The sequence below is a fragment of the Motacilla alba genome, chromosome 9, assembly GCF_015832195.1.
Source record: "Motacilla alba alba isolate MOTALB_02 chromosome 9, Motacilla_alba_V1.0_pri, whole genome shotgun sequence".
Taxonomy (NCBI): domain Eukaryota; kingdom Metazoa; phylum Chordata; class Aves; order Passeriformes; family Motacillidae; genus Motacilla; species Motacilla alba.
In genome coordinates, this window is record NC_052024.1 from 22,882,371 (window position 1) to 22,894,357 (window position 11,987).

The window sequence follows — 11,987 nt, forward strand, 5'->3', positions numbered from 1 at the left end:
CCAGCAGGGATCAGCACACCCTGCTGGGGCCTCCCCTGCCACCCCGGGCATCCCACAGCTTCTCCTGCCCCGGAGCTGGCAGCTGGAGGCCATCCCTGACTGCCCAGCAGGGCTTTTGGGCAGAAATGCAGCTGGAGCTGTGTCCAAACCCTCCCAACACTCAGACCCAGCACCCCCAAACTACTCCTAATCTTAAAGAACCCAGCAAGCTGGGAAGCAGCTCCCATTTGCAGTAATTACAGCAGAGCTGCCCTCCCCCTTGCACTATTTATTGCTTTTGCCCTTGCTGTGGATTGCTGGAGACAGAGAGACGATTAAAGCTCAGAATATTTCTTTCTGGACAGCCAGGGCGAGCTTTGGGATGAAACTCCCTCTTTTCTCTCCGCCACTGCCACTTCTCTGGGAAGGGCAGGGAAGGGAAGGGGATGGTTCCCACTGCAGGCTGCCTGGAGCGCTCCGTGCCTGCTGAGCAGTGACTGCAGCAGGGGAACGCTCTCCTCTGGTGGAAGCAGAACCCTGTAAGGATGTTTCTGCAAGGTACAATGATTGCCCAAGCATCCACCTCTCAGTTGGGTCTCCTCCCTTATTCTCACAATGAGGGGGGAAAGGTGCATTTCAGTGATGACAACTGAGGCTGGCGAGAGGCAGCCAAAGGGCACCTGCCAGCTCCCACCCTGCTGACAGCATCCCCACAGCTCCACGATGGGCTTTGGCAAGGAGATAGCTCGCTTGCCAATAGTAATAATTATCATTAATAACCGAGTGACGTCCTAATCTTGGTTACATCAGCCGTACCCTTCCCCGGAGCTGCTGCCAGTCCCACTCACACCGCTCTGCGAGCAGACACGAGGGCCGGGAGCTGCTGCGGCTGGAGGGACACGCAGGGGATGGCCCGCGGTGACTTCTGCCTCCTGGCTGAGGGGACAAGGGGACACGGCCCGGACAAACCCTGCGAGAGCCGCCTCTCTGTGTCGATTTGAGTCTCCTCAGCCCTCTGGGATACTGCGGGGGAATAAAGGATGGGAAGGGAGGTGCGGGGCCGTCCCCTCCCTCCTCCTGCCCCGGGGCATCCCGCGGGGCTGTCCCGTGTCACAGCCGGGCAGGGGGCACAGGGGTGTCCGTGTGTCCCGGGCCGGGCCGTGCCTGCGGGGGGACGCGGCGGGATGTCCGTCCATCCCCGCAGCGCTCCCCGCTCCGCATTCCGGGGCCATCCCTCCCCTCTGGCAGGCCCTCCGCACAGCCCGACGGCAGCAGCCCTGGCAAGGAAAACGAGCGATATTCGGGGCCATTTGGGAAGGTTGCAAGGTCAGGGGTCCCCCCGCACACCCCGACCCTGCCCCACGGGCGGCATCCATGGGGAAGGGGGGCTGCCCCCCAAACCCAGCGGGGTTTGCTCCCTTGGGCCGCTTTCCCGAGTTGCTGCCGAGCCCGCCGTGCGAGCTCGTTGCGAGAACAAACTGTTGTGATTCCCCCTTTGGCCCTTTTTCCCCGCCTCCCCCCCATTCCGAACGGGGGGTGTCGGTGCACGGAGCCTGCCGTACCCCATGTCGCTCCCGCGTCAGAAAATGAATGATGCAGCAATTTAATTAGGAGGGAGCGGTGCGTCCATATTGCACCGCTGGAGGAGAGCTCGGCAGCCGCGGGAAGATGCTGCGTGTCCGCGGGCGCGGAGGCTGCGCCCCTGCCCGCGCAGAGCGGCCCCGGGGCGGCGGGACCCCGCGGAGCCCCCGGCACCTGCCGCCCGCACCCGCGGCTCTGCCCCTGAACTTTCCGCCGCCGAGCCGCGGTTCCAGTTAAGTCTCTCCCGGCCGAGGCACCGCGGGGTGCGGGAGGGGGATCCGCGTTCCGCGCCGAGCGGGGGGTGCGGGATGTCCCGGGAGTTGCGCGGGGATGCGCGCAGATGCGGGTGCGGACAGCGGGGATGATGCGCGGAGCAGCGCGGGGCTCACCTCCTGCCCTGCCCGCAGCCCTTCCCTCCCGGCTGGCCGAGCCCCGGGGCAGGCAGAGCCCGCAGCCCCCCGAGCCCCCCGCGCATCTCACCCACCAACTTTCACCCGCTGCGCTCCCCTCCGCGGATCCGCCGCGCCCCGCGCAGCCCCGTTACCTGCGGCGGCTCCCGGGGCGGGCGGGCACCGCGGGCGCGGCCCCTCCGCCTCCGCGCACACGCCGGGAGGATGCTGGAGGTGCCGGCTGTCTCCCCGAGGTGTTTGGCTCCGCGGGAAGCTGCGGGATCCCGGCGAGGCTCGGGGCGGGAGCGGCCCCGGGACGGGCGGGCAGCACAGAGCGGGGGAGGCGGTGGATGCGGGGGCAGCGGGGCGGCCGGAGCGGGACCCCCGGGCTGCTCCCCGCCGCAGCCCTCGGCTGGCACTCGCAGTCAGAGCAGCTTTGATTTCCTCCAGACTTGGGCTTTTTGTTCCCTTTTATTTCCCTCTTTTTTTTTCCTTTTTTTTTTTTTTTTTTTTTTTTGGAAATGGGAGTGGGGGGGTGAGTGCAAATTCTGCCCCATCCCGGCGGCTTTTTTCCCTCTCTGATTCTTCTCAGGTTTTTTCCTCCCCCATCTGCCCGTTTCCCACTTCCCTTCCTCTCCGCCAACCAGCCCCCTCCTTCCCTCTTAAAAAAAAAAAAAAAATAAAAAAAAAAAAAAGGGATAGGGAAAAAAAAAAAAAAAGGAAAAGGAAAAAAACTGTGTAGTCAGGGCTTCCCAAATGCGCGCCCCCGACCTGGAGCCGAGCGCGCCCCCTCCGTTTGTTCCCCTTCTTGAAGCTGATTTTCATGACGTGGAGGAGCCGGATCCAGGGCAGAGCGGCAGCGCACACACACACACGCACGCACACACACTCACACACACGCACACGGCCCCGCAGCGCCCCGCACCCCGCGCACAGCCGCGCACGCCGCGCACCCGCGCTCCGCCGCCGCGCCCCAGCGCCCGCTCCGCGCCGCCGCTGCTGCCCGGAGAAGGCGGCGGCGGCGCTGGAGCCTGCAGCAGCCCCTCTCCTCCCTCCTCCATTGAGTGTGCCAAACAGCAGCTCTGCATCCTAAAAAGGATCATTGAGGGGCTCATTGCATTCCCAGCACGTTTCAGGCTTGCTTCTTTTTTTTTTTTTTTTCCCTCTCTTTTTTTTTTTTTTCCTCTTTTTTTTTTTTTTCCTTTTGCCTCAGCTTCAGCAGGAGTAGAGAGAGAGGGAGAGAGAGCCACAGAGAGGGAGAGGCAGAGACAAACCAGCAATCTTTAAACTCGAGCTTTCTTTTTTTCCCCCCTTCCTTTCTTTTGCTTTTTTTTTTTTTTTTTGGTAACGATGTGCTAAAATCTCTCCTGCAAACCGGTAAGTACAACCTTTCTGGATCCTTTTGTTTCCGCCTAGGGTCAAAGACACCCCCCTCTTCCAAAAAGAAGATATAATAATCCTCTTTATTTATTTTTTTATTTTTATTACAGCCCTTGCAGAAGAGAAAGAACTTAAGTGGCTAATATTTTGCAAAGGAGACTGAGAGATTGATACTGCAATATAGCTCTCGTCTCTCTCCCTTCTCCCCAATTAGATGCTGGTTTTAATTGCAGAGGGTATTTCTCTTTTCGTGCTTTCAACCATCTCCTCTTTCCCACAGGGGAGGGTTTCATTTGCAAGTTGATCCCAAGGATTTCTGTTCCTCTGGCATTTCTCTCCCCTAAATGCATCTTTCTGCGCTTAAGTTTGCGGATGGGGGGCATTTTTTTCTAGTTCTTACACGAGGAAGGCAAAAAGGACCTTTTTATTGGGAGATTGAGACTAAAAGCAATGATCGCTCCGAATCATTCTAATGGGCATTTCAGGGATTCAAGGAAGGCTGCATCACCACTGGTATTATTCCCATCCTTAGCGTTTCCCTGTGCCCATACATTTAAAAGATCTGGTGAAAGGAAGGGTGAAACCATATGTTGAAGGAGCTGCATCTCATTAGGGCACTATTATTTTCATCTGATTGGAGAAGAATGGTGTCTTCATTCGGAATCGTGTATAGTAGGATAGAGAATTTATCGGCTGGTAAGTGTCAAGGTATTTTTTTTTTCTTCCACTTTCAGCTTTTTAACCGGGTCTCCTGCTTGGTCCTGGGGGCACAAAATGCCCTAATCCAAGGCAGGCTGAGCGTTTCAATCCTAGGTGCCTCTTCAGCTGTCACTTCCCTTTAGATCTGCTGATCGCATGGGCATGTGCTTTAGAAAGATTAATCATCTCTAAATGCTTTAATCAGCTAAAATGACTAATATGTGGCGTGTATTTATCTGATAATATACCAGTTGCATTAATTCACCGGCGCATTTGCCAGGGGAAGATTTCCTTCCCAATCAGGGTCGTTAACCGTTTACTCCGGTGTGGGGATTTCTGAGGGGAACCGTTCTGCCAGGGACATCAGCACAGCTCGCACATTCCGTGGAACTCGCGCGTGGAATACATCGAGCCGGGAGGGAGGGAGGGAGATCTGAGGGTGTGGAGGTCCAATAACTTTGGGAGTTTGCATGGATGAAGGATGTGGTGCGACACTGGAGAAATGTGCCCACCCTTGGTGTGTTTCCCCCCTCGGAATCGAGGCGGGCTGTGATGGCTCCCGGGCTAAAATTGCACCCGGGGATGAGATCCGGGCAGTTCCGAAGCCTGGGAAAACGTGGAGAGACGCAACACGTTCGGTGTGCTCGCGGTGCCGTGTGGGGCTGCATGTGCCGTCCTCTTTATAGGTGGCATTTACCACGGGGAGGGGAGCGAGGCAGGCTGCTATCGCGTGATGGAGCCCTCTAACATCTCTCAAGTATAAATCAGGGCAAGGCTCGCCCAGCCGACACCCCCGGAGTTGGTTGGGCACGTCTGCCCAACAATTGCTGAACTTTCCAGGAGCCCGACATGAGTCCAGCAGGTAGGGGCTTAGGAAAAGGAGAGGGGCAGGGCAGAAGTACTGAAATCTGTGTTTCTCTTCCCGTTGCAGTTTTGTAAACATCAACAGATGATGAAACCTTCCACGGCAGAGACGCTTCATAAAGGAAGGATGTTGTGGATAATTCTTCTAAGCACAATTGCTCTAGCATGGACTACACCTATTCCCTTGATAGAGGACTCGGAGGAACTGGATGAGCCCTGCTTTGATCCATGTTACTGTGAAGTGAAGGAGAGCCTTTTCCATATACATTGTGACAACAAGGGATTTATAAATATTAGTCAGATAACAGAGTCGTGGTCGAGACCTTTTAAACTTTATCTGCAGAGGAATTCCATGAGGAAATTGTACACCAACAGTTTTCTTCATTTGAACAATGCTGTATCTATTAACCTTGGGAACAATGCACTGCAGGACATTCAGACGGGGGCTTTTAACGGGCTCCGAGTTCTGAAGAGGTTGTACTTGCACGAAAACAAATTGGACATTTTCAGGAACGACACTTTCCTGGGTTTGGAAAGTCTGGAATATCTGCAGGCAGATTACAATGTCATTAAACGGATTGAAAGCGGGGCATTTCGAAACCTAAGTAAATTGAGGGTCCTTATCCTAAATGACAATCTCATCCCCATGCTTCCCACCAATTTATTTAAGTCTGTGTCCTTAACCCACTTGGACTTGCGGGGGAACCGCCTCAAAGTCCTTTCGTACCGCGGGATGTTGGACCACATTGGCAGGAGCCTGATGGAGATCCAGCTGGAGGAGAACCCGTGGAACTGTACGTGCGAGATTGTGCAGCTCAAGAGCTGGCTGGAGCGCATCCCCTACACCGCTCTGGTGGGGGACATCACCTGCGAGACCCCCTTCCACTTCCACGGGAAGGACCTCCGGGAAATCAAGAGAAGCAAGCTCTGCCCCATGCTGTCCGACTCCGAGGTGGAAGCCAGCCTGGGCATCCCTCAGCTGTCCTCCAGCAAGGAGAACGCGTGGCCTACGAAGCCTTCCTCCATGCTGTCCTCCTTCCATTTCACCGCTTCCTCTGTTGAGTACAAAACGTCCAACAAGCAGCCCAAGCCCACCAAGCAGCCCCGGGCGCCCCGGCCTCCCCCGACCCCCCGTGGCCTGTACCCCGGGCCCAACCAACCGCCCGTGGCTGCCTACCAGACCCGGCCCCCCATCCCCATCATCTGCCCCACCGGCTGCTCTTGCAGTTTGCACATCAACGACCTGGGCCTGACGGTCAACTGCAAGGAGCGGGGATTCCACAACATCTCCGAGCTCCTGCCCAGGCCCTTGAATGCCAAGAAGCTGTACCTGAGCGGGAATTTGATCCAGAAAATCTACCGCTCCGATTTCTGGAATTTTTCCTCCTTGGATCTCTTACACCTGGGGAACAACCGGATCTCCTACGTGCAGGACGGGGCGTTCATCAACCTGCCGAACCTCAAGAGCCTGTACCTGAACGGGAACGACATCGAGCGGCTCACCCCGGGCATGTTCCGGGGCCTGCAGAGTTTGCATTACCTGTACTTCGAGTACAACCTGATCAGGGAAATCCAGCCGGCGGCCTTCAGCCTCATGCCCAACCTGAAGCTCCTCTTCCTCAACGACAACCTGCTCCGCACGCTGCCCACCGACGCCTTCGCCGGCACCTCCCTGGCGCGCCTCAACCTGCGCAACAACCACTTCCTGGCGCTGCCGGTGGCCGGGGTGCTGGAGCACCTACACGCCATCGTGCAGATCGACCTGAAGCTCAACCCCTGGGACTGCACCTGCGAGCTGGTGCCGCTGAAGCAGTGGCTGGAGGCGCTCAGCTCCGTCAGCGTGGTGGGCGAGGTGCTGTGCGCCAGCCCCGAGCCGCTGGCCCGCCGCGACCTGCGCTCGCTGGAGCTGGCCGCGCTGTGCCCCGCCGCCCTGCGCCCCGCCGCCGCCGCCGCCGCCTCGCCCCCCGCCGCCGCCCCGCCGCCGCCCTCCGCCACCGGCGCGGCCGCCTACGAGCTGCCCCCGGCCGCCGCGGCCGCGGCCGTGCCGCTCTCCGTGCTCATCCTCAGCCTCCTCGTCCTCTTCTTCTCCGCCGTGCTGGTGGCCGCCGGGCTCTTCGCCTTCGTGCTGCGCCGCCGCCGGCGGAAGCTGCCGTTCCGCGGCCCGCGGGCGGAGGCGGCGGACCTGGGCGCGGTGCCGCTGCGCTGCCCGCGGCTCTTCCCCGAGGGCGGCGGCGGCGGCGGCGGCGGGGGCGGCGGCGGCGGCGGGGGGGGCCCCGGGGAGCGGTCCCCGGAGAAGGCGCCCCCGGCGGGCCACGTCTACGACTACATCCCGCACCCGGTGACCCAGATGTGCAACAACCCCATCTACAAGCCGCGCGAGGAGGAAGAGGCGGCGGGCGGCGGCGGCGAGGCGGCCGAGCTGCTGCGGGGCGGCGGCGAGCGCGGCTTCGCCCACCCCGCCGCCCCCGCCGCCGCGCCGGAGCCGGGCAGCAGCTACCGCACCTTGCTGGAGAAGGAGCAGGAGTGGAGCCTGGCCGTGTCCAGCTCGCAGCTCAACACCATCGTGGCCGTGCACCCCCAGCACCCCGCGGGCGGAGGGCTGGCGGCGGGCGCGCTCGGGGCGGCGGCGGCGGCGGCGGGGGGAGCCCCGCGGGACCGCGACCGCCCGCCGCCCTGCGCCGTGGGGTTCGTGGACTGCCTGTACGGCACCGTGCCCAAGCTGAAGGAACTGCACGTCCACCCCCCCGGCATGCAATACCCGGACCTGCAGCAGGACGCCAGGCTGAAGGAGACCCTGCTCTTCGCGGCCGGCAAGGGCTTCCCGGACCACCAAACCCCCACAAGCGAATACCTCGAGTTAAGGGCCAAACTCCAAACCAAGCCGGATTACCTCGAAGTCCTGGAGAAGACCACGTACCGGTTCTGACCGCCGCCCCGCCGCCCGCCCGGCCCCGCCGCCCGCGAGCAGAGGATACAGCTGTGCGCTCTGCCCCGCCAGATGTGCGCGCTGCGGGGCAGGGCCCTTCTCAGATCAGTAATCGACGAAGTGCCTTCGCAGACTTTTGCCAGCAGATGTTAATCAATCATTATTTTTTATACTGAAACTGAGACTTTGACTGTGCCATGTCTAAAGGTATATTATTATAATATTATTATTATTATTATTATCGGGGATCTTTGTATTGATCCTGATTGAGTAAAATCTATGTGTGTCTCTTTCTCTCTTTTTTCTTTTCCTTTTCCTTTTATTTTCTTTATTCTTGTTGTTTGTTTTGTCCGTTGTTTGTTTTTTTTTTCCCTTTTTTTTTCTATTTTTCCGTTGGCAGTAAACTTCCTTGATATTTTCCCTTGGAGGGGAGGGGGAGGGAAGATGGCATTTTCTGGCCTGCTTTCTTCTTGCCCATCCTGGCACAGATTCTGTACATTTATTTAAAAGAGGAAAAAAAAAATAATGCAAAGAAGCAAACGAGCGCAGTTTGCTGCATGCCTGGAAACTGCAAGAGGGAAGGGAGGGGAGGGTCTTGCTCGAATGTCTCACTCTTGTCTCTCTCCCTCCCTCGCACGCACACTCCTCACCCTCACCCTCACCCTCCACACACCCCCCCGCCAGCCCGGCCCCTCCAGGGGGGCTCGGGGGCCGCGGGGGGAATCCCGGGGGCAGTCCCGGGGGCTGGGGGAAGCCACCCGGAGCCGAGCAGCCCCAAGGATGTCACCACGTGGCGCACACACCTAGGGGATGCTCAGTGACACTTCATCATGACGCCATAGTTTTTTTTTTGGAGGGCATCCGCACTTTCCTAATAAAAGCGACATGCAAATATACAGAGAAAAAAAGAAAAAAAAAAAAAGGAAAAAAAATCAAAAGCTAATGGGCACCTCTCACTAACAGCTTTGTAGGAAGCACTTTTAATGTTTTCTCTCATGCACCCATACACGCACACACGCACACACACAGAAAGGTACAACAATGTGCATATATTTATTCTGTAATTTCAAGTGAATATAAATTGTAAAGGTAATGTTAAATCATTGTACAGTGATGCGTCTGGTATAGCTTTCCTAATAAAACGTTTTGAAAAAAATTGCATATATATATATATATATACACCCCCAAATATATATATATATATAGGAATACAAAGCTTGAACCTGAAACTTCAGCTTCCTCCACAGAGATTTTCTTCCCCCCATAACCTTGAACGCTATTTTATTAATAACAGTTCGATGCACTGTGATGTTAACAGAGGAAAAAAAAAAAACCCTGTACAGCGTCTCTTGCCAAGATACCACCCGAGACTGTCACAAATCCGATTTGCGATCTGTATCCCTGCCGCACTGTCCTGACAGTTAAAAATATCGGGAAAATTGGGAGCGCATCCCGCCGGAGCGCTGCTTCCCGGCCTGCTGGAGGCACCGGGAGGCATCGCAGGGATGTTGCCGGTGCTGGCAGCGGGGTGAGCACTCAGAGAGCTCCCACCCCTCCGGATTAAACCGCATGTCCAGTTAGGAATGGGGGGATGCGATCTGGGAAAGCAGAGCATCCATCCCAGCGGCCGTGCCGCTCTTCTCCCTCTCCCGCTGCAGCCGGAGGGAGACCAAAGACCATGGGATTTCCCTGCCCGGGCGGGTCCCGGTTGGTATCTTGTCCGCGTTGGTGTCTTGTCCCCGGCGGTGTCCCTGTGTCCCGGCGGTGTCCCTGTGTCCGGCGGTGTCCCTGTGTCCGGCGGTGTCCCTCTGTCCGGCGGTGTCCCTCTGTCCCGCCGCTCTTGTGTCCCGCGGGCCCGGAGCGCGGCCCCTCGCCGCCGCCAGGTGGCGCCCCAGCCCCAGCGCTGAGGGGCGGCGGCGGGGCCGGAGCGCCCGGGCTCGATCCCGGGCTCGATCCCGGGATTGATCCCAGGATTGATCCCAGGATTGATCCCGAGATTGATCCTGGGCTCGATCCTGGATTCCATCCCGGCCTGGAGCAGCTCCCGACGCCGCTCCCTGTCCCCGTCCGCCCCGCCGAATGAACCCGCGGGCGCCTTATCCCGGGGCGGGCAGGGCCGCCAAGGGCAGCCCCCACAGCCGGGCGCTGCCCTCAGGGCCTCCGGAGAGCGGCGTTTATCCAGAAATACCCAATGTGTCCATCAGCACCATGTGTCCGAACAGCGGTCAGGGTGGTTTGTCCAGGTGAATCGAGGTTATTCCCCCAAAGGTGCTGCTGGGAGCGTTCCTGCCGCTGTCCCGAGGGGACCGGGGTGTGTCACCTCCTGGCAAAGGGTCACAGTGCCAAGGTCACCCTCCCCACCATCAGCCCTCTTTCCTTGGGGAACAGCTCGGATTCACCCGGCACAATGTGTTTTAACAGAGATAAACGCATAAATACTTGTTCTCCCCACAATGTTGCTATTTACAGCTCTGGGCAGGATGCTCATGGTGAGCCTTTTCTCTTGGAGAGTCGTTTCCCCAGCCTTGGCAGGAGCTGTGTGTGTCTGGAGATGGAGGGACAGCTCCAAACCTCTGTAAATCTGGCATCACCCTCCATGCCATCAGTAAAGATATTACACATTGCAATTTCCTCTGTTGAGTTGAGATTGTGTTTCCTCACTGCTGCCTTCAGCTCGGACCCGTTGGGGTTTGCTCATTTGTTTGTTTCGCTGAGTTTTTAATAGATAGTGGAAGAGCATGCACGTGCTAAGAGTATTAAACATGCAAGTGCAAAGGCCAGATCCTTCTTATCATAATTGTAATAATTACATTGATAAGCCTACATGCAAGTGATGCGTGGAGCTGTATAAATCAGGTTAAAGTACAACCCCCAGTGAGAGTGGTGCTGTATACATTTGGCAATGTCCTCAAAGCCCCAAGTGTTCATACTTGTATCCAAATAGAGTAAAGCCAGTTGCAAATAATGTTTATATTTTAATTAAACTGCAGAAAGGCAAGAGAATTTCATCCTTACTATAGGCAGTAATCTCGCCCGTGGATGGTGAGCAGATCTGTTTATTCAGTGGAAATAAATTTGTTCTATGAGAATGGAATTTTGTATTAAAAGAGATAATTTTTGGCTTACTTTGAATTATTTTTCTTTCCTTGCGTAGGAAACTTCCTTTCCCTTGTGTACTGAGATGATTTGGGGATGATTTGCTCTGGAAGTGTTGACAGTGTCTAAGTGTGATGTCTAAAGTGTGTTTTGATGACTTTCATTTTGCTTTTTTGTTGTGTTGAGCTGAGGCTGAGTGGGTAGCAGCATTCCTTTCCACTGCAGGGGGGGAAAAAAGTGGATCCATCATCTCTGACCTGGTGACACTTTGCATGCTCCAACCCAGGTTCCTCCTAATTAATAGGGAGTATTAATGATAATTCTGTCTTTATCAGCAGTATCATTGGTAGCATTAATGCTACTGGGAAGGAATCAAATAAAATCAAATGATCTGCAGTTGCATTAGAGCTGTTTGATGGGATGCTATGTGAAATAAATAGTTTTTTTAGCTGATTTCATGGTTGTACAAGTACCTGATGTCAGCCTGAGCAGCTCAGCCTGTGGTAGTAAAACCTTCAGCAAGTGTTTGGTTAATTCCCTCACTGACCATTGAAATTCTTCCTACAGGTGGAAAAGAACAGCAAGGCCAGGTAAGCCCCAGTCCCAGCCAACAGCTGCACACAGGGAAATGGAAAGGATGATCCTGGTGCTCAATTATTGGTGCTTTTTGTATTTTCTGGATGTTGTCATTGATGTCACCATCATATTGTACCCTAGGTTAAAAAATTTGTTTGGACATGGCTTCATGGATCTCTTGAGTGTATCAACAGTGATAGAAAGATGTCAAATGTTATGAGTGATAATGTGAATTTTGGAAAGCCTGTTGCCTACTGCTGTGATTAGAGTGTTACTGGAGAGTGAGAATCTCATTCTTAGGAAGCTTCAGTGAACATGAGTTAAGCTCTGGCAGTTCCAGATTTTGTCAGAGACCTTTCCAGACAAAACCACCTTTGAGTGTGGCAGCACAGCTGATTTGGTTTTAAGCTAGAAATGTGTGGGTTTGTCCAACTTGTTCTCTGAGATCTTTGAAAGGAGGGAAAGGTCTCTCCAAAATGTGAGGCTGTTCTCCTGAA

At 55.9% G+C, this 11,987-nt stretch overlaps 1 protein-coding gene across 5 annotated transcripts; it reads left to right on the top strand.

The window, feature by feature from the left end:
- The first annotated feature begins 1,658 nt into the window (after positions 1 to 1,658).
- Positions 1,659 to 10,943, top strand: SLITRK3 (SLIT and NTRK like family member 3). 5 transcript variants are annotated; one of them, XM_038145789.1, is made up of 2 exons: positions 1,659 to 1,792; positions 4,960 to 10,943. In XM_038145789.1, the coding sequence occupies exon 2, from the start codon at positions 4,978 to 4,980 to the stop codon at positions 7,816 to 7,818; it is 2,841 nt and encodes a 946-aa protein (XP_038001717.1). In that variant the 5' UTR covers positions 1,659 to 1,792; positions 4,960 to 4,977; the 3' UTR covers positions 7,819 to 10,943. The 5 variants fall into 5 exon arrangements, with proteins under 5 accessions (XP_038001717.1, XP_038001716.1, XP_038001712.1 ...); XM_038145788.1 differs by lacking the exon at positions 1,659 to 1,792 and adding an exon at positions 2,660 to 3,326; XM_038145784.1 differs by lacking the exon at positions 1,659 to 1,792 and adding an exon at positions 3,276 to 3,326 and having other exon boundaries at positions 3,440 to 10,943.
- Positions 10,944 to 11,987: the final 1,044 nt, after the last annotated feature.

Coding starts and splice junctions, on each gene's coding strand:
- SLITRK3 (XM_038145789.1), top strand. CDS start 4,978: ATGATGAAACCTTCCACGGCAGAGACGCTTCATAAAGGAAGGATGTTG.